Source organism: Grampus griseus (genome assembly GCF_964374135.1).
Source record: "Grampus griseus genome assembly, chromosome: X".
Classification (NCBI taxonomy): domain Eukaryota; kingdom Metazoa; phylum Chordata; class Mammalia; order Artiodactyla; family Delphinidae; genus Grampus; species Grampus griseus.
The window spans coordinates 16,632,372-16,660,176 of record NC_138999.1 but is presented as its reverse complement, the minus strand read 5'-3'; the positions used below and the strand labels follow the sequence as shown (position 1 = coordinate 16,660,176).

Below are 27,805 nucleotides of genomic sequence, written 5' to 3'. Positions count from 1 at the left end.
ATACTGTCTTGATTACTGTAGCTTTGTAGTATAGTCTGAAGTCAGGGAGCCTGATTCCTCCAGCTCTGTTTTTCATTCTCAAGATTGCTTTGGCTATTCGGGGTCTGTTGTGTTTCCATACAAATTGTGAAATTTTTTGTTCTAGTTGTGTGAAAAATGCCAGTGGTAGTTGGATAGGGATTGCATTGAATCTGTAGATTGCTTTGGGTAGTAGAGTGATTTTCACAATGTTGATTCTTCCAATCCAAGAACATGGTATATCTCTCCATCTATTTGTATCATCTTTAATTTCTTTCATCAGTGTCTTACAATTTTCTGCATACTGGTCTTTTGTCTCCTTAGGTAGGTTTATTCCTAGATATTTTATTCTTTTCATTGCAGTGGTAAATGGGAGTGTTTTCTTGATTTCACTTTCAGATTTTTCATCCTTAGTGTATAGGAATGCCAGAGATTTCTGTGCATTAATTTTGTATCCTGCTACTTTACCAGATTCATTGATTAGCTCTCGTAGTTTTCTGGTAGCATCTTTAGGATTCTCTATGTATAGTATCATGTCATCTGAAAACAGTGACAGCTTTACTTCTTCTTTTCTGATTTGGATTCCTTTTATTTCCTTTTCTTCTCTGATTGCTGTGGCTAAGACTTCCAAAACTATGTTGAATAAGAGTGGTGAGAGTGGGCAACCTTGTCTTGTTCCTGATCTTCGTGGAAATGCTTTCAGTTTTTCACCATTGAGGACGATGTTGGCTGTGGGTTTGTCATATATGGCCTTTATTATGTTGAGGAAAGTTCCCTCTGTGCCTACTTTCTGCAGGGTTTTTATCATAAATGGGTGTTGAATTTTGTCGAAAGCTTTCTCTGCATCTATTGAGATGATCATATGGTTTTTCTCCTTCAGTTTGTTACTATGGTGTATCACGTTGATTGATTTGCGTATATTGAAGAATCCCTGCATTCCTGGAATAAACCCCACTTGATCATGGTGTATGATCCGTTTAATGTGCTGTTGGATTCTGTTTGCTAGTATTTTGTTGAGGATTTTTGCATCTATGTTCATCAGTGATATTGGCCTGTAGTTTTCTTTCTTTGTGAAATCTTCGTCTGATTTTGGTATCAGGGTGATGGTGGCCTCGTAGAATGAGTTTGGGAGTGTTCCTCCCTCTGCTATATTTTGGAAGAGTTTGAGAAGGTTAGGTGTTATCTCTTCTCTAAATGTTTGATAGAATTCGCCTGTGAAGCCATCTGGTCCTGGGCTTTTGTTCGTTGGAAGATTTTTAATCACAGTTTCAATTTCAGTGCTTGTGATTGGTCTGTTCATATTTTCTATTTCTTCCGATTGAGTCTTGGCAGGTTGTGCATTTCTAAGAATTTGTCCATTTCTTCCAGGTTGTCCATTTTATTGGCATAGATTTGCTTGTAGTAATCTCTTATGATCTTTTGTATTTCTGCAGTGTCAGTTGTTACTTCTCCTTTTTCATTTCTAATTCTATTGCTTTGAGTCTTCTCCTTTTTTTTCTTGATGAGTCTGGCTAATGGTTTATCAATTTTGTTTATCTTCTCAAAGAACCAGCTTTTAGTTTTATTGATCTTTGCTATCGTTTCCTTCATTTCTTTTTCATTTATTTCTGATCTGATTTTTATGATTTCTTTCCTTCTGCTAACTTTGGGTTTTTTTGTTCTTCTTTCTCTAACTGCTTTAGGTGCAAGGTTAGGTTGTTTATTCGAGATGTTACCTGTTTCTTAAGGTAGGATTGTATTGCTATAAACTTCCCTCTTAGAACTGCTTTTCCTGCATCCCATAGATTTTGGGTCGTCGTGTCTCCATTGTAATTTGTTTCTAGGTATTTCTTTATTTCCTCTTTGATTTCTTCAGTGATCACTTCGTTATTAAGTAGTGTATTGTTTAGCCTCCATGTGTTTGTATTTTTTACACATCTTTTCCTGTAATTGATATCTAGTCTCATAGCGTTGTGGTCGGAAAAGGTACTTGATACAATTTCAGTTTTCTTAAATTTACCAAGGCTTGATTTGTGACCCAAGATATGATCTATCCTGGAGAGTGTTCCATGAGCACTTGAGAAAACTGTGTATTCTGTTGTTTTTGGATGGAATGTCCTATAAATATCAATTAAGTCCATCTTGTTTAATGTATCATTCAAAGCTTGTGTTTCCTTGTTTATTTTCATTTTAGATGATCTGTCCATTGGTGAAAGTGGGATGTTAAAGTCCCCTACTATGAATTTGTTACTGTCGATTTCCCCTTTTATGGCTGTTAGTATTTGCCTTATGTATTGAGGTGCTCCTATGTTGGGTGCAGAAATATTTACAATTGTTATATCTTCTTCTTGGATCGATCCCTTGATCATTATGTAGTGTCCTTCTTTGTCTCTTCTAATAGGCTTTATTTTAAAGTCTATTTTGTCTGATACGAGAATTGCTACTCCAGCTTTCTTTTGGTTTCCATTTGCATGAAGTATCTTTTTCCATCCCCTTACTTTCAGTCTGTATGTGTCTCTAGGTCTGAAGTGGGTCTCTTGTAGATAGTAAATATATGGGTCTTGTTTTTGTATCCATTCAGCCAATCTGTGTCTTTTGGTGGGAGCATTTAGTCCATTTACATTTAAGGTAATTCTCGATATGTATGTTCCTATTCCCATTTTCTTAATTGTTTTGGGTTCATTATTGTAGGTCTTTTCCTTCTCTTGTGTTTCTTGCCTAGAGAAGTTCATTTAGCAGTTGTAGTAAAGCTTGTTTGGTGGTGCTGAACTCTCTCAGCTTTTGCTTGTCTGTAAAGGTTTTAATTTCTCCATCAAATCTGAATGAGATCCTTGCTGGGTAGAGTAATCTTGGTTGCAGGTTTTTCTCCTTCATCACTTTAAATATGTCCTGCCAGTCCCTTCTGGCTTGCAGAGTTTCTGCTGAGAGATCAGCTGTTAACCTTATGGGGATTCCCTTGTGTGTTATTAGTTGTTTTTCCCTTGCTGCTTTTAATATGTTTTCTTTGTATTTAATTTTTGACAGTTTGATTAATATGTGTCTTGGTGTATTTCTCCTTGGATTTATCCTGTATGGGACTCTCTGTGCTTCCTGGACTTGATTAACTATTTCCTTTCCCATATTAGGGAAGTTTTCAACTATAATCTCTTCACATATCTTCTCAGTCCCTTTCTTTTTCTCTTCTTCTTCTGGAACCCCTATAATTTGAATGTTGGTGCGTTTAATGTTGTCCCAGAGGTCTCTGAGACTGTCCTCAGTTCTTTTCATTCTTTTTTCTTTATTCTGCTCTACAGTAGTTATTTCCACTATTTTATCTTCCAGGTCACTTTTCCGTTCTTCTGCCTCAGTTATTCTGCTATTGATCCCATCTAGAGTATTTTTAATTTCATTTATTGTGTTGTTCATCATTGTTTGTTTCATCTTTAGCTCTTCTAGGTCCTTGTTAAATGTTTCTTGCATTTTGTCTATTCTGTTTCCAAGATTTTGGATCATCTTTACTATCATTACTCTGAATTCTTTTTCAGGTAGACTGCGTATTTCCTCTTCATTTGTTAGGTCTGGTGGGTTTTTATCTTGCTCCTTCCATCTGCTGTGTGTTTTTCTGTCTTCTCATTTTGCTTATCTTACTGTGTTTGGGGTCTCCTTTTTGCAGGCTGCAGGTTCGTAGTTCCCGTTGTTTTTTGTGTCTGTCCCCAGTGGCTAAGGTTGGTTCAGTGGGTTGTGTAGGCTTCCTGGTGGAGGGGATTAGTGCCTGTGTTCTGGTGGATGAGGCCTGATCTTGTCTTTCTGATAAGCAGGTCCACCTCTGGTGGTGTGTTTTGGGGTGTCTGTGGACTTATTATGATGTTAGGCAGCCTGTCTGCTAATGGGTGGGGTTGTGTTCCTGTCTTGTTAGTTGTTTGGCATAGGATGTCCAGCACTGTAGCTTGCTGGTCGTTGAGTGAAGCTGGGTGCTGGTGTTGAGATGGAGATCTCTGGGAGATTTTCGCCGTTTGATATTATGTGGAGCTGGGAGGTCTCTTGTGGACCAGTGTTCTGAAGTTGGCTCTCCCACCTCAGAGGCACAGCGCTGACTCCTGGCTGCAGCACCAAAGTGCCTTTCATCCACATGGCTCAGAATAAAAGGGAGAAAAAGTAGAAAGAAAGAATTAGTAGAAGTAGAAAGAAAGAAAGAAAGAGAGGGAGGGAGGGAGGGAGGAAGGAGGGAAGGAAGGAAGAAAGAAAGAAGATAAAATAAAATAAAGTAAGATAAAATATAATAAAGTTATTAAAATAAAAAATAATTATTAAGAGAAAAAAAACGGATGGATAGAACCCTAGGACAAATGGTGGAAGCAAAGCTATACAGACAAAATCTCACACAGAAGCATATACATACACACTCACAAAAAGAGGAAAAGGGGAAAAAATCATAAATCTTGCTCTCAAAGTCCACCTCCTTAATTTGGGATGATTCGTTGTCTATTCATATATTCCACAGATGCAGGTACATCAAGTTGATTGTGGAGCTTTAATCCGCTGCTTCTGAGGCTGCTGGGAGAGATTTCCCTTTCTATTCTTGGTTCTCACAGCTCCCAGGTGCTCAGCTTTGGATTTGGCCCCCCTCTGCGTGTAGTTCGCAGGAGGGCGTCCGTTCTTCACTCAGAAGGGACGGGGTTAACGGAGCAGCTGATTCGGGGGCTCTGGCTCACTCAGGCCTGGGGGAGGGAGGGGCACGGAGTGTGGCGTGAGCCTGCGGCGGCAGAGGCCGGCGGGACGGTGCACCAGCCTGAGGCGTGCCGTTCGTTCTCCCGGGGGAGTTGTCCCTGGATCCCGGGACCCTGGCAGTGACGGGCTGCACAGGCTCCCTAGAAGGGGGGGGTGGATAGTGACACTGAGGCTCGCACACAGGCTTCTTGGTGGCAGCAGCAGCAGCCTTAGCGTCTCATGCCCGTCTCTGGGGTCCACGCTTTTAGCCGCGGCTCGTGCCCGTCCCTGGAGCTCCTTTAAGCAGCGTTCTTCATCCCCTCTCCTCCCGCACCAGGAAACAAAGAGGGAAGGAAAAGTCTCTTGCCTCTTCGGCAGCTCCAGACTTTTCCCCGTACTCCCTCCCGGCCAGCCGTGGCACACTAACCCCCTGCAGGCTGTGTTCACGCCGCCAACCCCAGGCCTCTCCCTGCGCTCCGACCGAAGCCCGAGCCTCAACTCCCTGCCCCGCCCGCCCCGGCGGGGGAGCAGACAAGCCTCTCGGGCTGGTGAGTGCCGGTCGGCACCGATCCTCTGTGCGGGAATCTCTCCGCTTTGCCCCCCCGCACCCCTGTTGCTGTGCTCTCCTCCGCAGCTCCGAAGCTTTCCCTCTCCGCCACCCACAGTCTCCGCCCGCGAAGGGGCTTCCTAGTGTGTGGAAACCTTTCCTCCTTCACAGCTCCTTCCCACTGGTGCAGGTCCCGTCCCTATCGTTTTGTCTCTGTTTATTCTTTTTTCTTTTGCCCTACCCAGGTACGTGGGGGTTTCTTGCCTTTTGGGTGATCTGAGGTCTTCTGCCAGCGTTCAGTAGGTGTTCTGTAGGAGTTGTTCCACGTGTAGATGTATTTCTGGTGTATCTGTGGGGAGGAAGGTGATCTCCGCGTCTTACTCTTCCGCCATCTTCCCGGAAGTTCTCCATAGGCATTCTTAAAAAAAAAAAAAAATGGGCCCCATCTTTCCTGCTCCCATCAAAGGTTTCAGGTTCTTTGTAGTTACAGTCTTAATACTCTGCCTTCTGATACTTACCTAGTCATGGCAGGAGCATCTACTCAAAGCAGGTACCTGATTCAGCAGCACCTGCCTCCTATAGCATTGAGAATTTGTGTTCTCAGACAGTGGCAACTCTTTAGCAACTCCTAGTAATAATGGGTTTGTTTCTCTTCTGGATGCCTGAATAAATGCTAGATTTACAGTCCATTTTCTAAAAGTTACCCATTGTGTTATACAGGAGTATGTATTTTGTTACACTTCTCACATTCATGAATTAAACCAACCCCTCACAAACTAGCATGGGTTACATGAAGGAAGATGTGTGTATGTTCATACAGCTAAGCTACATGCTACATGCTTTGTGTTCTTAATCCCATGCATTTAAAACGTGTATTTTTGTGGGACTTCCCTGGTGGTCCAGTGGTTAAGACTCTGTGCTTCCAGTGTAGGGGGAGTGGGTTTGATCCCTGGTCGGAGAACTAAGATCCCATGTGCTGCACAGTGTGGCCAAAAACGAACAAACAAAAACATGTATTTTTTGAATGGTAAAATGAACTTTTAAAAATAAAATTTAAAGTATATTAACCATACTAATACTTTTTTCATGCAGAATTATCATACTATGCAGAGAAAAGACGTCATTACTCACAAACCATTTGGAATTGAGGGAAACCATCAAAATACAAGAGGCTTTAGAAGAACTTTTAAGGTAGAGTGTTATTCTCCATCCAATTCTAGCTTTGGGTTTTTGCTTTGAACATAATGTTCTAAGTGTTAGTAAATTAAAAGCTCTTTTTGTTATATTTCAAATAGTAGCTTTAAATTAATATTTCTGGATTATAGTTAACTGTAATCAGGTTAATGATGACCCCTTTCCTCAGGATTTGATTTTCAAATATATTTTTTACCAGTGGAATCCTTTTTCAAATATTACATGGAAACTCAAATACATAAAACAGATGCAGATGGAGTGGCTCTAGGTGGAGAGGTGGGCAAGGTCCCAGACCTTCCCTTTAAGCCTGCCTCTTTACCTCTTAAGATGTAAGTGCATAGCTATAGAGCCTTCTCCAGGATTCAGTGATTGAAAAACCCTGCCCATAGACACACAACCCTCAGAGGCCTTCTGGATCATCAGAGAAAGACTCTGGTCCAACATGCTTTGTGAAAGCATATTTCATCACGTTCTAATTATTTGTACAGCTATGTCTGATGTCAGTGATACTTTTAATCAGTGAACATGTTTGTTTTTCCAGAACACTTCATCCCCCAAACATATGGAATAAGAATTATAGTGCAAAGTATTATGTTTCTCTCTCCTTGCTCTCATAAATTGAGGTGCTTTTTAAATCCATTTTGACTGAATTTCGTGCTTATGATAGGTCCTTTTTTCATATTTTTCCACTCTACAGTGTCTCTTTCCCCTCCCCCCCAAAAAAAAGAAAAGAACCTGTTTGGGGTTTTTTTTTGTACTATTTATTTATCGTTAAACCTTTTTATTTATTACTATTATTTATTTTTTTTTTTTTGGCCGCCTTGGGTCTTTGTTGCTGCGCGCAGGCTTTCTCTAGTTGCGGCAAGCGGGGCCTATCCTTCACTGCGGTGCACAGGGTGTGCAGGCTTCTCACTGCGGTGGCTTCTCTTGAGAAGCACGGGCCCTAGGCGCACAGGCTCAGTAGTTGTGGCTTCAGTAGTTGTGGCTCACGGCCTCTAGAGTGCAGGCTCAGTAGTTGTGGCGCACAGGCTTAGTTGCTCCGCGGCATGTGGGATCCTCCTGGATCAGGGCTCAAACGCGTGTCCCCTGCATTGGCAGGCGGATTCTTAACCATTGTGCCACCAGGGAAGCCCAAGAACCTGAGGGTTTTTTTGGTGAAAGTAGCAGGCAGTCTGGCTAGAGTGGTTAGCTCATTAGTAGGAAGTTAGTATGAGCAGAGAGGTAGTATAAATGATCTCCAAACCATAGACTAGGAGTGTACTTGAGTGATCTTCTGTTAATACCTTGGCTTCCTGAGTCAAAATTCTTGATGTCAAAAGATTTTTTTCAGGGAATTCCCTGGCCATCTAGTGGTTAGGACTCCACCCTTTCACTGTGACGGCCCCAGGTTCAATCCCTGGTCAGGGAACTAAGATCCCACAAGCTGCGCGGTGGGGCCAAAAAAAAAAAAAAAGATTTTTTTTTTCAGTGGGAGTAACACAATTTGTACCCATTGCATAGATAATATTTTTAGCCAGTGGTTCATGTACCTAAAAGCATGTGTGACATTAGGTTTTCAAAAATAGCTAGGGCCATAGGCTGTATAAACATGTTTTGGGACTTCCCTGGTGGTCCAGTGGGTAAGACTTTGCGCTCCCAATGCACAGGGCCTGGGTTCGATCCCTGGTCTGGGAACTAGATCCCACATGCATGCCGCAACTAAGAAGTCTACATGCCGCAACTAAAACATGCCACAACAAAGATCCCACGTGTTGCAACTAAGACCCGGTGCACCCAAATAAATAAATATTTTTTTTTAAAAAAACATGTTTTGTACCATCTTTTAATCTCTTAAGTAATGAGGCATAAAGTCAACTAAAAATGTAACGTCTATATAATTTAGAGATGGTGTAGGTGGGCATTCAGATTTAAGTGTTTCCTACATGTTGCACTTCTCATTGGTCAGATATAGTCAGTTGTAGTAATTTTTCTAAGACTGTTATAAGATCTATTTCCTGTTACCCATTCTCCTTAAGGGAAAGGTCTTTAACATTAACTTACTTAAAAAATGTTTTTCAAAATATGTGCATTAATCTTTCCTTTTGACCAATCATTTAAAGCTGTGTAATGTTATATGGTTGTTTAGAAATTCACAATTCTTTATAGTAAAGTAGGGGGAAGAAATAATCATTCCTAAGAAAGGGAGCTCTTTCATTAAAATTTACTTTTTACATAAATTGGATTAATTCAAAGCAAGGTAGTAATCACCTTATTAGATATGTAAAAATGGGCAATGTAAATCTCAAGATTAGCCCTGATGTATCAAGTTGGTGCAGATAGTTTTAACAAAATTACAGTGTCTCATTATAATTCTGTTTTACCTGAAATTGTTTGTAGCCTTAAGAAAATAATTGGAAAATAGGCCTGGCATAAATACTTTTTAATAAACTTTTGTGTATCATTATGCATAACATACCCATTTGTTAAATCATTGTGGAAAGAAGAATCTACTTAATTTTTATAATTACTCCTTTGTAAGATACCATTTGTACATGTCCCACATGGGACATACATATTCATTGTTCTCTATGTCTGTTGTAATATTGGGCAGTATGCAGGTCAGGAAATGTCTTGTTAAGTATAGTTCTTTTCTTGAAAATATGTGCTGTAGTGGGATTTTTATGGTAAAGAAAGATTGACTCAAAAGTACTGACAAGAGGAACTTCCCTGGTGGTCCAGTGGCTAAGACTCCGTGCTCCCAGTGCAGGGGGCCAGGTTCGATCCTTGGTCAGGGAACTAGATCCTACATGCCACAGCTAAGACCTGGCACAGCCAAATAAATAATTTTTTTTTAAAAAAAAGGTACTAACAAGAGTAAAGTTAAGAGAGTTTTTGATTCTTTTTTTCAATTTTTAAAATTTATTTGGCTGTGTCAGGTCTTAGTTGCAGCATGCGGGATCTTTCATTGCAGCACACAGGCTCTTCATTGTGGTGCACGGGCTTCTCTCTAGTTGTGGAGCGTGGGCTGTAGAGTTCAGGCTCAGTAGTTGTGGCACGTGGGCTTGGTTGCCCCACGGCATGTGGGATCCTAGTTCCCCAACCAGGGATCAAACCCTCGTCCCCTGCATTGGAAGGTGGATTCTTAACCACTGGACCACCAGGGAAGTTCCAAGAGAGTTTTTGATTCTTAAATAAATGTTGATACTTAATATCTTCCCCCACCCAGTTGGGATTTGATATACTTCGCTATGAATCAGAAGGATAGTTCTGAGGTTTTTAAAGTTGTCTTTTTCTTAGTATGATAAATTTCAAGAATTTCAAAATTTAACTTAATAGTTTTAAAAATTCATTTATATAAAATAGTTTTTAAATTATTATTATACAAAATAAACTAGGAAGCTAGTTTGAGGAAAACATGCTTTATTACCATCATTAACCTTTTCCCTTTAAATATCTGTAGTACCTAGAATTAAGGGAAGCTCTACATTCCAGACCTTTTCCCCTTTCTTTTTTCTTTTTTTTTTTTTTTTTTTTGCGGTACGCGGGCCTCTCACTGTTGTGGCCTCTCCCGTTGCGGAGCGCAGGCTCAGCGGCCATGGCTCATGGGCCCAGCCGCTCCATGGCATGTGGGATCTTCCCGGACCGGGGCACTAACCCGTCTCCCCTGCATTGACAGGCGGACTCTCAACCACTTCGCCACCAGGGAAGCCCTCCCCTTTCTTATACTAATAAAATAGACTTGGAAGCTATAGTTTTAACATTTAATTTTTTTTTCCTTTACAGACCAACTTTAGAGGTGGCACATTTCAGCCCCAGTATAAATCAGGCCTACTACAGAAGAGCTTGTGCATTCAGGCTAAATATCAGCGTTTACGGTTTGCTGGTCCAAGCGGATTTATCACTAATAAATTCAGAGAAAGATTACTGAGGAAAAAAAAGGTTAGTTGGATTATGATCATTTAAAAATGTTGACTGACTTTTGAACTCCTAAAGTATCTATGTTTAATAGATAAATTCAGTTTGTAATGTAATTTTGACTTAAGAAACAACCTAGATATCAGTGTTCTTATTGCATGATAATTGAAGAATGCCTTAGCTATTATACCTCAAATACTTTGAATATGCTAGCTGTTTGAACTTTTTACTTTAGAATTTCTGTTGTATGGTTAATCTTTGAAATGGAAAATCAGGTAAAGTCTTTTAGCTGATATATTTTAGCCTGATACAATGTGAATTTTCTAGGTACCAAAAAATATTGAACTGAGTACATAAAAAGGGTACATAATTACAAAATACACTAACTTATCTTTTTTTCCCATTCATTTATGTTTTTTAATTGTGATAAAATATATATACCATAAAATTTGCCATTTTAACCATCTCTGTACAATTAAGTGGCATTAATTACATTCATAGTGCTGTGCAACCGTCACTACTATATGCTAACTCTAACTATTAATAAAAAGTTTCATTACTTGATAATTTGGATTGCGTACTCTTTGAGTTGTGGATTGATTTTATTTAAATTCACCATGTTGGTATTTGAAAATGCAGCATAAATATCATATAAAAGTAACGTCTGCAAATTATATTTTAAATGAGAACAATAGCATTACATCTGTTGAGGCATGTTTGTCAATGTTTGACTCATTTTTGTTAATAATTTGGGGCTAATATTTTCTTCTGAGTAGATGATGTATATCTAGTGTTGCTATCAAATAATCTAATTGTGGTTTTATACATTTTCTAACCTTCAGTGTTCCCATAAGTATTCATGCTTGTGAAGACTTTACACTGAGCTTACTTGGTGATTTTAGTAAAACTTATTTTTCAAAAGATGGACCAGTAGAATGGAGTTGACAACTGATTTTTTTTTTGAAGTTTTAGCGTTGAATAGAATATCTTCTGTAACTTCTCCCACCCCTCAATTTTAACTGAGTGCCTTAAAAGAGGTTTTTAATTTCACTGTGTATATCACTCTTGGTGTTAGGAAAGCTATCTCTTGTTTAAAAACATGAATGTAACTGGAGTCATTTTCCCCTCTCATACACCTCCCTATGTTGGACCAAGGTGCTGCTTCTCTTCCTGTCTCATGTGGCAAGTTTCTTTGCAGCAGGTCTTCTAGGCATTCATCCCCAGTCACAGGTGACAGCCTGGCTGTTCTCAAGGAAGCTGGTCATTGATCCCCACTCGAGGAGGAAGGGTGAGGCAAGCCTTTTCCTCAATTGCAAGGTTGGGTTTCAGGTACCTATTGTGTGTTTTTCTTCTGTTAGCTCTGTGCTGAACTCTGATTGTTAGTTTCATTTAGCTCCATTTTTACCTCTGTTTTTTAGATGATTGGGGGCTCCTGAGTGCTTGCCTCAGCCTGCAGTTTCTATATTCTCATTGAACTTGCTCCATTTCCTCATCCTTTTCTTCTCCTCAGCTTGCCCCATTCCTGCTGGCTGCCCAGTTCTTCCAGACCACATTGCCCGCCAGCCTCACTTAACAACCAGTAGAAACCAGACATCAAGCCTTCATCTTAGGACATAACAAGTGTGTCCTAGAAAGAGCCACAACCTGCTATGGGTCTCCAGGCTTTAGGGCCTAGGCTTCTTTTTTTTTTTGCGGTACGTGGGCCTCTCACTGCTGTGGCCTCTCCCCTTGCGGAGCACAGGCTCCGGACGCGCAGGCTCAGTGGCCATGGCTCACAGGCCCAGCCGCTCCGCGGCATGGGGGATCCTCCCGGACCGGGGCACGAACCCGTGTCCCCTGCATCGGCAAGTGGACTCTCAACCACTGCGCCACCAGGGAAGCCCCTAGGGCCTAAGCTTTTTGTATCATCTAGAATGTAGCAGTTGCAGTTAGGGTCCTGGGCAGATCACAGTCTCACCTTCCTCTTGCCTTTTGCTGCCAACTGAGAGCTTTAGAAGTCGTCGCCACACACTAGATTTTTAAGGAACCAATGTCTACTACTCTTTCTTGGGCCTACCATTCTGGATGCTGCTTCATAGATGTTCGTGTTGTAGCTACTTTGACATGAGCTTTTCCACCCTGGCTACTGTCAGTACCTGCAAGCAAGGCATAGCCAGGCTTTGTATAGATTTGTGTTTGAACTAGGCCCACCTCTATGTGCATGGCATGAATTCAGGCACCCTACTGTTAGCACCCTTCTGAACAGTTGGGCTCCACACTCTCCTAACCTTTAGGGAAAGGAATGAGACATCACATCTGCTCTGTTTCTGCCAAGGTCTGAACTAAGGTACTTTTTTTTTTCTTATTAGTTATCTATTTTATACATATTAGTGTATCCATGTCAATCCCAGTCTCCCAATTCATCCCACCACCCCCCCACCAGCACTTTCCCCCCTTGGTGTCCATACGTTTGATGTCTACATCTGTGTCTCTATTTCTGCCCTGCAAATCGTGAACTAAGGTGCTTACGGCTTACTTGGCCTTAGAGCTATCCTAGTAGTATTGTGCTACCCTGGAATCCCATTCCATATGTACAGACTGACAGTTTAGACCTATTACTCCATTTTACCTTGGCTTTCATGCGCTAAAGAAAAGAGGTGAAGGCCTGGAATCTTTGGTTTCTTCCAGGGTTGCTTTATCCCAAGCTTTAGCATTGTTGGGGGGAACTTTGAAGGTCCTACCCTGGAGAGAAGTCTTAGTCCAGGCAGCATCTGTACCCTGCTTTGGCTTTTTGTCCTACTAAGGAGTTCATTGTTTTCATTATTAGACCACCGACTAGATTAAGGATGCATGGTTAATTAATTAATCTAGGTGTCCTGGAACTTCTTGAACCTGAAATTAGATACGAACCTTTGTATTTCCACATGCCTCAAAGTCCACCAGGAAAGTTTAGACTGGTCTTGTCTGGATTCCTCACTCCCCCACCACATTGAAATGTCTGGGCTGATCAGTCATGGCTTGAATTTCTTATAATGTTCCTCTGTAGTACAGTCTGTTTACTGTGCCATCAGACATGTGCTTCCTGTGTCCAGTGCCAAACAGCTTCCGGGAAGAGTTGGGGAGATCCTAGATGTGCTCCTGATATGTCCTATTGTCCACTTACCAGAATAATCGTGGCCTCCCTAAAACTGAATTAGCTCCCCAGCTGCCTACAAGGTAGTAAGATTCCCAAGCAGTATTAGTAAAGTACAGAACTAAAATGCTTCCTCCTCATTCATCATGCACTTGTCATATTAACCCCATTCTGGCACCCAAATTCCATTTTATTATGTTTCCTTTCTCTTGGATTCTGTGCTTGGGGTGGAAGATGAGGAGATGGGAGAAATGTCTATTACCCCCTGGAAAGAAACTTGTCTTTTATCCACTGTCATTCACAAGCACCCCCATGAAATATTCTCTGCTCATCATAGAACGTTTTCAGAAACTCTTGAGGGTCTGACTATGGACCAGACTAGGATGGAGAACCTATTCAGAATTCATGAAGTCCCCGCTGGGAACATTGCCTCTGAAAAACTTTTAGCAATTGTGTGTTTGGTCAGGAAAACATGGAGTTCCTCAGCATCCTAGACTCTCCAGTAGTCCCCAGGTACCTGTCAGCTCGGTGCCTACCAGAGCTCTGCCCCTGGATAGAAAGGGGGGAAGGAGAGAGCAGAAGGACACTGTGAGAAGGAAGTTAGAGACCAGGATTCATGGCTTTTGGGGTTGGAAAAAACCATGAAAGTCATGGGGTACAAAGATAGAACAGGAACCAAGATCAGATGAATCAGCAAGAACCTGTTATACTGCTGCTGTGTCCCTCGAGCTGAAGGATGCTGGGGCACAAAAGAAGTGATTATTGTGATGGTTGCACAACTCTGTGAATACACTAAAAACCATTGAGTTGTACACTTTAAATGGGAGAACTGTATGGTATGTGAGTTATATCTCAGTAAAGCTGTTAAAAATAAAGTCGCACTTGCTCTCTTCCCCAGACCACTGATATCTCCTCAGGGTCTGTAGCTCTCACAGCTAGCCAGCCAAGCTAGAAACTTGTCGTACTAACCCTCCCAGTTTTCCTTCTGACTGCGATTGTCCCAGGTGTTCTTATCTGTATCACTCATCCATTGCTCCATCCAATTCATTCATCTTAATAGCCACATATCATTCCACTCTATGGATGTCTTATTTATTTCAGTGCTTTTCAAACCTCTTTTGCTTACATACCCTAAAATTATGAAAAATTATCTACCTTCTTGTACATTTTTAGGTTGGTATCTAATACTTTTTAATCATAAGTTTAACTTGTTATAAAGGATAGAATTTCTGGCATATTATAAATAGAGTCTTAAATAAAACTGTTACATCATTGTTTTAAATCTCTTCAGTGAACCTGCACACCACAGGAATTTGGTAACATCCATTTTTTAAAGTACGCAGATGAGCTCTTTTAACAAGTGGAAAACTTTACATCATTCCTTTTTTTGGCCTTGAATTTGGATTCCATTCTGTTTGCCCCATAGACTTTTATCTTTGAAAGTCTTTTATTGCTCACCAAATCAAATTTGACACATAATATTAATAGATTTCTGTGACTCTTAGGTGTTCAATATTTCTCTGGACTGAATGACCATTACAGTTGATCAAAATAACGTAAATGTATTACAGATTTTGTTAAGTATTGATCAGATAAAAGTTTTATTGGAAATGCATTTCTCTTTTCAATTAGTTTGGGTATTCATAGATAAATATTACTTATTAGTAGTAGAATAATAGTGTTCAATTATCAATTCCATTTTTTCTTTTTATAAATGTAAGTCCTGAGAAACCTTGTTTATATGATTGTATAGATGGGAATGAAAGAACTTTTATTATAGCAATGCCACTCCATTCTTTGGACTCACTCTGAATTATAGGCCAAAAAAGTCACTTAGTGATCTATCCTCAAAAAGTATTTTGAATGTTCTTTTACTGACAGCTTGATTTTGTCCTCCTACAATTAAACGAAAGCAAAGAAATGGAAAGCATCCGACTTGCAGAAGTATGCTATTTATTACTAGCTGCTAAGGTTGGTTCACTTTCTTGGCACCGTCACCAGTATTTCCAATTTCCCCCTCTTTTGGGGGGGTCCCCAGGTAATGCAAAGTACTAAGATTCAGGATGAGAAGGTGTATCTTCCTAGTATAAAAGTGGGAGGTAGGGAATCAGCCTTAACCGATTGTACAGGCAGGTTATTTTGGAAAGCAAACATTGAGAATTTGAAGATCTGGAAATTGATTCCCTCCAAACTGTCTGTACCCACATACTCACTGGAAAGTCTTCATATACTCCTAAGGGTATGTGTAAACCAGTTTGATGATTACTGACTTACTTAACCAAGCGTCTGTTGATGACTTCAGGATAGTTTACAGGTTTTCATTATTTCCTTTAAACCACTGTGCACATTGACATTTTGGTACCTTGCCATAGCTCCCTTTTTACTCATTTTTGTTCTTACCAGAAGTACATGAAAGTTCCTGTTTACCTGCACCCTAGCCAGCACTCCACATTATTAATCTTTATTTTCTGTTGTCAGTTTAATAGCAGGAGATAGTTCTCATTTGCCTTTCTTCAGTTATTAATGATGCAAACATATTTTTTATATGTTATGTGTCATTTGTATTTCTTCCCTCAATTTCCTTAGTTCTATGTTTTACCAATGTTTCTGTTGAGGGTTGGTACTTTTTCTTACTGATTTTTAAGAGCTCTTGATTTACTGAGGGTATTAACCTATCATATATTTTGCTCCTATTTATTTCATGTTAGTTGGCTGTTTATGGTGGCTTTTACATTACAGAACTTGTCAATTTTCATGAACCTGTCAAGTTAATCCTGTATGGCTTTTAGATTTCATATCATGTTTGTGCTTATTAAAATTCCTTAGTGTGTTTCCTTTAAGTGGTTTTATGGTTACTTTTTTCAACATATAAATACTTGTTCCTTTTAGAATTTGTTTTAACGATACAATATAAGGGCAGGATCTGATTTTTTTCCCAGGAGATAGTCAATTTTTCTAACACTGCTTACTTATTGAGTAATTTGTCCTTTCCCCACTGATTGAAAATGCCACCTTTACTGTATGCTACATTCGTAGGTATTCCTGGTCTGCTTGGGGAATCTTAGCAGCCTCTAACTTGCTCCCTTGCCTCCTGTGATTTGCTTATTCTGTCCCTTCACTAGTAACACAGTTATTGTCCCAAAACACAGTTGGAGTCATATCACTCTTGTGCAGACACCTTCCAAGGAATCTGTTGCCTATAAAAAAAGAGACCAGACTTGTTAGCCAGGTCCAGCCCTAAGCTGCCTTTCTAACCACATTTTTCCATGCACTCTCTGTTTTTTGGAGCATAATATATGTTTTCATGTATTTTTAAAAAATTTATTTCTTTTATTTTTGGCTGCATTGGGTCTCCGTTGCTGCCCGCAGGTTTTCTCTAGTTGTGGTGAGCGGGGGCTACTCTTCATTGCGGTGCACAGGCTTCTCATTGCGGTGGCTTCTCTTGTTGCGGAGCACAGGCTCTAGGTGCACAGGCTTCAGTAGTTGTGGCACACGGTCTCAGTAGCTGTGGCTCGCAGGTTCTAGAGCGCAGGCTCAGTAGTTGCGGCGCACGAGCTTAGTTGCTCCGCAGCATGTGGGACCTTCCCAGACCAGGGCTTGAACCCGTGTCCCCTGCATTGGCAGGCGGATTCTTAACCACTGCGCCACCACGGAAGCCCGTTTTCATGTATTTCTATCTTTGTTCCTGACGTTCTCTTGGCTAGAAATAGCCTCCTGATCCCCATCCTTTTCTTATTAAACCCTGCTGTCCTTTTATGGTCCACTGTAAAGCCTTACCAAAGCCCCCTCTTTAGCTCTTGTTTCATTTGGTCTCTAACTGTTGCTGTTTACCTTCCTATTTCCCCAAATAGTTGATCAACTCCTTCACAGAGGTACCTCATTAGCGTCACGTCTCCCCCATTACCTTTCATATGGTCTGTCTTTAAAAATGCTTGTTGAATGGAATCTAATCTAATCATACACACATAGACACATACACACACACACCCATCCATAGCTCTAAAAAGTTAGTGAACAGCAGCAATTGTGTCAGGGGTCCCCAAGACCACCCCGGGTTCAGTGATTCGCTAGGAGATTTCAGAGAACTCAGCATGTGGTGGCGCTCATAGATGAGATGTTCCAGCGGAAGGCCGCACAGCACGATCAGCACGGGGAATTGGTGCACGGGCGAGTCCAGAGGACACCAGGTGCAGCTTTCCAAGAGTCCCCTCCCAGTGGAGTCACACAGGATGTGCCTGAGTCCCCCAGCAACGAGCTGTGACAACACGCGTGAAATGTTGCCAACCAGGGAGGCTCGTTAGAGACTCAGCGCCCAGCGCTGGTCACATAGGCACCCCCTGCCAGGCACATACCACATTCCAGACTCAGAGCAAGAAAGCAGATGTTCAGCATGGACCATGTTGTTTGCACAATTTATGCACTCATCAGTGGTGGAAACCGTCCTGAAATCTAAGTTCTTAGATGCCAGCCAAGGGCCAACCTTATAATCAGACTTTTCAAACAATAGCGGTCAGGTATGCTATATTAACTCTCTTCTGCACAGCCATATTTTTGAAGAGCTTATTTTCACAGATGGTAAGTGCCTACAGAGAGGTGGAAAGGATCAGTGTGTTAGAAATGGTCAGGGAATGTACGCTAAGTACTGTGATTTCTACTCTCTTCACCAAAGAGGTAGGTTGTAAGCTGAGTCATGGAGAGTAGGACTTAGAATGGGCTACAGCCAAAGATCCATTTTTGGGAGTAGAATGTGGAGTTGGGTAGAGACAGGGGTATGCAAATTATAGAGGACCTCAAAATCTGGGTAGAATATAGAGGATGTGATGTGGTGACAGTAGGACATCTTCCTAGACTGAGAAGGAGAAAGTGGTGTTTGAGGCTGATGGCTGGGTGAGCAGGTTCTGGGAGGAGGCGAGGTGCAGGAAGATCAACAAGGAAACAGTTGACTCAAGTGTCAAGTTATGAAAACCTAGAGGAGGGTGATGCTCGTATGTCTAGTTCAGCATTCTGCTTATAATAGGTTTTCAAATAATTGGAAGAATGCAGGGATCAATCCAAGAGATAGTGTAGAAGAAGCCATGTCAAGGGTGAATGTGATTCAGAATAATTCCACATTTTTATAAACAAGATATTTCAGTTGAAAAAGTTTTTCAGAATTATTATAGTTAGCGTTTCCTTTTACATTTGTTAGTAGGCAACAGATATTTTATTTGAAGATCAATGTAAATGATGTTTATATTATATAATGAGTAAAGAAATAGGATACAATGTATTCTGGCTCTGTTTAAAGGAATGATGTTGACAAAAATATATATGCATGTATTTTGAACATTTCATTAACCAAAATAGAAGAATTTTCTTCAGTACTGTTTTTGTTTGGAATTAAACGTTTCCATACTAATATAAGTGCCAAAAAATAAATCAACTTTTAAATTTCTTTCAGTTTTAATAATGTAAGATCCTAGTAAAAGGTAAGGATATATGTATTAATAAGTTTTTTAATGTCCCAGAAAAACATGTCATTCTACCATTTTTGCTCTTTTATTAGTTGCATGGTCCTATGTCCAGTTTGTGGTTGGTAATTTAACATTTTGCATAGCATCACAGTATAGAATTCACATTTGTTATCCTTTAATCATAGTCTTATTGTTATTGTGAATTCCTTTTCCTGTGTTTATTGAAGCCATACATCTTCGTACATTGTAGGTAACCATCCAAAAGCAGGAAAGCTTTCCCCCCTCTAATAGCTTTCTCTGCTGTTACCAGTCATGCTAGAAGAGTCCATATAGTTTTAGAATTAGATACCATATGATGACAAAGATAAAGTACCCATTTGAGGTTGTGCGTGTGTCACATCAGGCTCTGTTCTTGAGGGACTACGGTTTAAGAGTCTTGAGTTTTTGTCAGTGATGTCCCCAGTGAAACTCGCCCAAATAGCAGAATGCTGTTTTCATTAGCTTACTAATACCAGCCTATCAAGTGCCATATATATTTTTTGTCCTACTGACTTATCATTTGATATCCGCGTTGATGTGTTTTGTTGTTACTTTGTGTCTTTGGGAATCCAGATAGCTTTGTGGGGATCTTGAGTGCAAGCGGTAATACATTAATTAAAATATTTTGAAAATTGCAATGTAAACAAAACTCTAGCTCAGATGTTTTAACCAATGCTTCTTTTGAAGTCTGTATTTCTTTTGTTTTCTCTCAATAGGAATATACAAACATTGCCCCAGCAATCTAATCTGGAATTGTTACAAGTGGAAATGACACTACAGGATGATATTTGGGAGCATCTTTTTGTCAAGAGTTAGAATTGGCACTAAAGCACTAATACTGTAACTATCTTGATAAAATAACTTTATTTTTCCGTAGTGGAATGCTGCAACTTTTTTACCCTTAACAATTGCTTTTAAATTACAGTATTCAATTTAAAAGTTGTATTAACTACAGCTTCTTTTGCAAAAAGTCTCAAAAGGGCATTATTTGTTGATGCATTTTTCTCTGAGCATGGTTTCATAGAGAACTGAGTTATATCCAGACGTTTCTATGTTGAAAGTTTTGCTTATGTAATAAAAACAAAAACAAAAGTACCTGAATTGTATAGTGTCTGTACATGAAAGAACTTTAAACAGTGGCCTTACGTAGCAATTTTTATACCAGATTTTTCTTTTTCTGATGACATTTTGGCTTACAACTTGAAGTTTTCTTAAGCTTCTGAAGATCAAGGTCTATATAATCCATACATTTCATATTATGACATAAGAAGACATAAGAAAAGGTGCTTCAGATTTTCCATCAGGTAGTTATGAGTGTACTGAATTTTGAGTAATTGGTTCGTTCAGTTTTTTTCCACAACTATTTGCTCTTTTCCAACTTCAAAATGCTATTGTGGAAAATACATAAAGATTTTTATAATCTGTATTCCATCTTACTTTCCCTCAGGGTAAGCTCATGCATATCATATTTTTAAAGGCTTTTAAAAAAACTGACAGACAAAATCTCATATTCAGAAATTGTACTTTACTACTACAGCATTACACATTTTGCAAGCACATATTATAAAGTGTTTATTTTCAGTTCAGTTGTATTGAGTACCTACTATGTGTAAGATAACATTGGTAGGATTTTAAATGATATTTTAGGTCTCAATACCTTATTTCTTTATGTTTTCTGTGTTCTGCTTAATAGTACATATACATTCCCAATTAAACTTTTGTGAAATGTTTAATTGTAATTAAATAAAATACTGTTGCTCCTTCTGCTTGAAGCAGTTACTTGCCAGTTTGTGAGAACATTATTTTAATTTCATGTGAGAATTATAGCCCTTGGTAGGAACTGTTGATATTTAAACCACTGTTTTGCACTTACAAAGACAGAACTTTCTGCATCAAAATCTGGTAAGAACTTAACTTTTTCATGACTGGATTATGAAAAATCTTATTGCAAACGTTTAATTTTTTAAACATGCCTTTAAAAGATAGAGTAGCCATTTCCTTAGTGGGTCAGCAGTAAGGGGGCAAGAGTGCTTGATGCATTAAAATTGGGTAATAAATTTAGATGGATGGCCTGTCTTATGCTGTGTACTGTCTCTATAGGTCAGGTTTTTTTTTTTTACATTCCACTTATGGCAAGAAAAAAATGCATGCACACAGCAGTATGACAACTTTGTATTGTGTTAAGTACCCAAAACATCTGCCTTAAATTTTAAAATAATTTATTTCATTTATTCCCATACTCTGAGGAACAGTTATAAACCTCGAATAGTTCATCATTAGGTTAATGCATATTTATTGCACAGATTCTGTGCTAAAATTATAGCAATGAACAAGAGAGCAAGACACATAGAGCCCGCCTTTATGGTACGTACAGCCTGATAGGGAAAATGGACATTAAACATAGAAATGTAACTTGGGGACTTCCCTGGTGGTCCAGTGGTTAAGACTCTGCACTCCCAATGCAGGGGACGCAGGTTTGATCCCTGGTAAGGGAACTAAGATCCCACATGGTGCTGGGCGCGGCACAGTGCGGCACGGCCAAAAAAAGAAAAAAAAAATGTAACTGACTAAACAAAGTTGGTTCTCTAGCTCTATTTTTACTTATTGTAGCACTTAAGGGTAAAATGGTTGATTCAATATTAATCATTCCACAACCGGTTTCCTATTTAGGCATATTTGAATATACTTTTGGTACTGTCTCAAAATGCAAAAAGCATGTTATTTGCAAAATACCTATTTGTAGCATGGATGTATTTAGAAAATATTGAGTGCATAAAATCTAATGGCTAAAAAGAAGGGCTTGCTTTATAATTTAAAGTATAAAATAAGGAGAGGGACCATGTCTGTCTTGTTCACCATAGCATTCCCAGCTGCCAGCATCCTACTTGACAAATGGTAGGAACTCATTAAATATTAGTTGCATGAATGAGTAACAAATAGACTATGTCTATTAGGAATTAAATATCTAATTTTTGTGTGGAGGTTGAACAAAAGGTTATCCATAGCACTTTTTATTGACTGGAAATAATTTGAATTCTTGAATGTGTAAGACTTCAGAAGAAAAGTTATTTTGATAAGTCACATATCATTGCCTTCTCACCTTCCTCCTCTGTGTGGTAGGCCCTCCTCTGGCCCTGGAAGACAAAGGTAATAAGACACAGTTCCTGCTCTGAGACACCTAATCGACTGTTGGGGAAGACATTCACAGAAACAAAGAACTGCAACCTATAGTGTGAAGTGCTATACCGAACATAATATACTAAAGGTTGAGAGAGAAATTGGCATTCCTGGTTGAGCATCCCCTGGTCACATTTCTTTCTTATTGGTTTCACAGACCTCAAGAGGCACTATTCCATTGGTGGTTTTGCTAGTTTTAAAATTTGATGGGTTGGGGGAAATTGGGTAAAGCATACATGGGATCTCCGGATTATTTCTTATAGCTACATGTAAATCTACGATTATGTCAATGTAAATTTCAGTTTTTAAAAAATCAGCCATAATCTTATCACAGATAAAACTACTATAAATATTTTGGAGGATACATTTTTTTCTGTTGGAAAAAACTATTATATTTACATTATAATAATTTATGTAGATGCATCATGTGGACCATCTTTTACCCAATAAATCCTACATTTTTCAGTAGTTTTTAGAAAAAGGATGGGGATACTTTCAGGTGGAAGGAAGCAGGAAAAGTAAAGTTGGATCAGAAACTCTCCTTTTCCATTATCTGGCAAACTCAGTAACCGGCAGCCACAGATTCACCAGCAGCAACCGAACAAGGAAGCACGGAGAAGATGCCAATGCAGCAAGGTGAGGTGTGACTCGCAGCCCCCCTCCACCCCTTAAGTAGCACTGAGCGAAGAAACTGGAGTGATGTGGAGTCCTGGTATGTACAAAGGGACTGGTGCGGTGACCAGGTCATACAGAGGAGAGTCAAGGAAAATCCTTGGGAAGGTGAGGGCTTTGCTTCTGTCTCAGGACTTCAGGGAAAGGGGAAAGATTCACCAGGACAAGGCGTTCTCTGGGTTGCAGAGCAGCCTGGGGAAGCCAAAGCTCACAGGATAAGATACACCTTTTGGTCCAGTGAGCACCAGTTCTGGACACTTAATGGGAACCCAGACGAGAGAGGATACCAGGTTCCCCAACGAAGTCCCACCAAAAGGAATGGTTATTAGCTCTGAATCCGTTAAAATATACAACTAAGGTTTTAAAACTGAGGAATCAGAGATGTAGAATAGAATGTAAATGTTATAAATCGTGACAAAAATGGAAGTACGTTAATCAGTCGGGACATGGTGGAGGTGGGGTGAGGTGGGGTAGGGGAAAATGGGATGAATTCTAAGAACTAACCACCTCATCTTTCATGGGCAGGTGTCATGTCAAGTTATGGTGTCTAAGATTGTATTATATAAAATAGAAAAAAACGTAGTGTCCAACCTTAAGTTTTTCAGTCTTTTTCTTGACCTTAATGCAGTGGTTCTCAAAGTATCGTTCCCCAACCATCAGCATCACCCGTGAACTTGTTAGAAATGCAGATTCTTGGCCCCACCCCTGACCTACTGAATCAGAAGCTCGGGGGGTGGGGCCCAGCACAGTCTGGTTTTTTTAAAAACGGATATTATGTATGTATGTATGGATGGATGGATGGATGGATGGATGGATGGATGGATGGCTGTGTTTGGTCTTTTGTTGCTGTGCGTGGGTTTTTCCTGGTTGCAGTGAGTGGGGGCCACTCTTCATTGTGGTGCTCAGGCCTGTCATTGCGGTGGCTTCTCTTGTTGTGGAGCACAGGCTCCAGGCACGCGGGCTTCAGTAGTTGTGGCATGTGGGCTCAGTAGTTGTAGCTCACGGGCTCTAGAGCGCAGACTCAGCAGTTGTAGCGCACAGGCTTAGCTGTTCCGCGGCATGTGGGATCTTCCCGGACCAGGGCTCGAACCCATGTCCCCTGCATTGGCAGGCGGATTCTTAACCACTGCGCCACCAGGGAAGTCCCCAGAAGTCTGTTTTAACAAGCCCTCCAGGGAATTCAGATGCTCGCTCAAGAGTTTGAGAATCACTGGCTTACTTAGGTCTTTTAGGAACCAGTAGACCTTATGATGAAAAAATATTAATCTGAAGTTGAGCAGCACCTTCAGTTTCATTTCTAATTTTTTTCTGTAGCATTCAAATAAATTTAACTAAAACTTTTAAAGATAAAAAGTATATCAGTTTTCACCATCAGTAGTGTCTGTACATGAATAGAGAGGTCCGGACATATGCCCACCCACTGTTAACACAGATGGTTTTTTAAGTGGTGGGATTATGAGTGACTCTTTGTGCTTTTCTGTATTCTGGTTGAATATAATGAACATTGTATCATTTTTATAAAATAAAGCCATTTTTTAAAAAAAGTGGTAAGAATATCCTATCCATTGTGTATCTGTTACTAAAAATTCATGTAAACAAGCTTTACCTCCAAGGGCTACCTACTTCTCCTTAGTCCAGAGGGATTTTACTGCCTGTGTCCCTCCCACATCATCAATGTGGATAAGCTTATTTATGTGTTGTGTTAACTTTTTAATAAAAATTATTGATTTCTAATAATTTATAATTACATATAATTTAAATTCACTTAGAATAGTATGTAAAAGTAAGAAAAATTCATTCATAATAACACTGCTCATATATATTTAGTGTCAACTAACTTTTGCTATTTTTTATTAGTCTTTTTTTCTGAGCTTTATCTTTTTGGTAGCTGAGATAATATTTTATTTATGTATATTCAACCTTTGCAGATAGTCACATACATGTTTAAAATGTGTTTGCAGTTTGTATGACATTCAAGTTTACGTATTTTAGAGGGCATGGGATAGAATCCTATTCTCAGGAAGCTAAAAATGTCTTCTATCTATCTATTTATTTATTTATTTTTGGCGGCACTGGGTCTTCGTTGCTGCGTGTGGGCTTTCTCTAGTTGTGGCGAGCAGGGGCTACTCTTCATTGTAGTGTGCAGGCTTCTCATTGCAGTGGCTTCTCTTGCTGCAGAGCATGGGCTCCAGGCACGTGGGCTTCAGTAGTTGTGGCACACGGGCTCAGTAGTTGTGGCTCGTGGGCTTAGTTGCTCCACGGGATGTGGGATCTTCCCGGACCAGGGCTCGAACCCATGTTCCCTGCATTGGCAGGCGGATTCTTAACCACTGTGCCACCAGGGCAGTCCCCTAAAAATGTCTTCTAAAACCCTGACTTATTAACGTTAAGAAAGCTTGTTTTTGCTGTACGTATCATTTAAGCTATTAAAAACTAGATTAAACTTTACAGGTAATTTTGTAAAGTAAATTCTTACCTCAAATTTTAATCCCTTGTAATGACATTTAAAATAATATTTAGTAAAGAAGAAATTGACTCCAATGTTGTGAAGTTCTTGCTGATGACAATATTCTGCAAGGGATTGTAGGGAACACAGTGCGACTAATTTAATGGTCTCTTAACAACTATGGTGAAAAAATGTTGCCTTAGAAGTTCCTCAAAAAGCTAAACATGGAATTACCATATGATGCAGCAATTCCACTCTTAGGTATGTATATACCCACAAGAATTAAAAGCAGGGACTTATAAACTTGTAGTTGCAGCATTATTCACAAAAGCCGAAAGGTGGAAACAACCCAAGTGTCCATCAACAGATGAATAGATAAACAAAATGTGGTCTCTCCATACAATGGAATCTTATTCAGCCATGAAAAGTAATAAAGTGCTGATATATGCTACATCGTGCATGAGCCTTGGAAACATTATGCTAAGTGAATAAGCCAGTCACAAAAGGACAAATATTATATGATTCTACTTATATGAAATATCTAGAATAGATTAGAAATAATTTTCTTTCTATTTTAAAAACATTTCTCCATTGCTTTGGCTCCTACTCCCGTATATGTGAACTGTTTTTTAACCTCGGAGAGATTTAGAACTTTCTCTTTTTCTCTGATCTTCTGAAAGTTATCAACGATGGGTCTTTTGAATGGGTCCTTTGTTTAGCTGAGCTCCTGTTGGGCCCCTTCTGCCTGGAGACTTAGATCCTTCCATTCTATGATAATTTTCCCCTTCCACCGTCTCTATTTTCTGAAGCTCTGTCCAAACCTCCCAACCCTCAGGGCAGCACCTGGCTATCTGGGCTCTTTTTTCAATTGTTTACTCTTTTCATCACCTTTGCTTTGTTTTCATTCATTTTTGTCTGTCTTCCAGAGCCCCCAGCTGTTTTGGTGTTTGTTGAATTCAATTCTTCTCTCTTCCCTTCCTGGCCTTCTCCCTTGGACCTCTCTTCTCTGTCTCCTCTGAGGCCTCTCACCCTCTGTCTGCCCCCTTGTGCTGGTGATCCTGAGGGCCCATTCCCTGGCTCTCTTCTCTCCCTCCACATTTTTCTTGGATGATTTAATTTATATGCATGTCTTTTGATATCATGTGTTCATTAATTTTTTTAAAAAAAGTTATCTCTACCCCTGACCTCTCTCCCCAAGCTCTACACACTTACTTCTATTTGTCACATAGAAATTTCCACCTGAATGTCCTACAGCTATCTCAAACTCATCCTGTCTGAAACTGAAATGAACCCCAAAAGTGTTTTTCCTCTGTTCATGATCTCGGTTAATAGCCCCTGGATTCACAGAGAGACTCAGAATCCAGGCAGTCCTCTCAGATGCTGCTTTCTCCAATTTTTGGAAAAAAAAAAACCTATCCTTGAATGACCAAGGCATTACTTGATCTCACCTTTATCCCATCTGATCTTTGTAAATACCCAGTGTGGTGTGCAAGGCAGGTGGGGGGTAACACTGCCACAACTTTGAGATTACCAGAGGTTAAACGACTTTGCCAAGCTTACGTAGTTACTGAGTGGTGGAACTGGCAGCCAAGCTTTCAGACTCAGACTCGTCTGTTCTGACCCTAAGAATAAGAGCTCACGGGCTTCTCTGGTGGCACAGTGGTTAAGAATCCGCCTGCCAATGCAGGGGACATGGGTTCGAGCCCTGGTCCGGGAAGATCCCACATGCTGCGGAGCAGCTAAGCCCGTGCGCCACAACTGCTGAGCCCCCGTGCCACAACTACTGAAGCCCACGCGCCTAGAGCCCGTGTTCCACAACAAGAGAAGTCACCGCTATGAGAAGCCCACACACCGCAACAAAGAGTAGCCCCCGCTCGCCGCAACTAGAGAAAGCCTGCGCATAGCAACGAAGACACAACGCAACCAAAAAACAAGAGCTCCCAAGTACTAAGCACTTACTCTGTGTCAAGCAATGTCCTAGCACTCTCCATGTATTAACTCATTTCATCTTCACAGAAAGACTATGAGGTAGGTACTATTATTGTCTCCATTAGGAAACTGAGGCAGAGAGGAGGTAAGTAATTTGCCCAAGGTCACCAGCTAATAAGTGCCAGAGCTGGGATTCAGACCCAGGCAGAGTTTCTTTCTTAAAGTCAGGTGTACTAAGGTATGACTTATATACAGTAAAATTCACCTTTTTTAAAAAAAATTTTTGGCCATGCCGCATGGAATGTGGGATCCTAGTTCCCCAACCAGTGATCAACCCCCCGCCCCACCGCCCCCGCATTGGAAGCACGGAGTCTTAACCACTGGACAGCCAGGGAAGTCCCTAAAATTCACCCTTTTAAGGCATACAGTTCAATAGTTTTGACAAACGTATACAGTCATTTAATCACCACCACAGTCAAAATATAAAATACTTTTATTGCCACCCGAAGTTCCTCTGTGCCCCTTTGTGGGCAGTCTCCTCTCCCACCCCAAGCAAACATGGATGTGTTTTCTATCCCTATAATTCTACCTTTTCCAGAATGCCATATCAATGGAATCATGCAGTATGTGGCCTGTTGTGTCTGACTTATTTCAGTTAA

The 27,805-nt window shown here is 40.2% G+C and overlaps 1 protein-coding gene across 1 annotated transcript in view; it reads left to right on the top strand.

Annotated features, from left to right (window-relative positions):
- The window catches only part of BCLAF3 (BCLAF1 and THRAP3 family member 3), a 66,138-nt gene extending 45,477 nt beyond the window's left edge, over positions 1-20,661 (top strand). Inside the window, 4 exon segments of the mRNA XM_082681947.1 lie at positions 6,323-6,421; positions 10,187-10,342; positions 19,639-19,644; positions 19,646-20,661. Of these exon segments, the coding sequence (XP_082538073.1) occupies positions 6,323-6,421; positions 10,187-10,342; positions 19,639-19,644; positions 19,646-19,738 (354 nt within the window). The 3' untranslated portion in view covers positions 19,739-20,661.
- Positions 20,662-27,805: the final 7,144 nt, after the last annotated feature.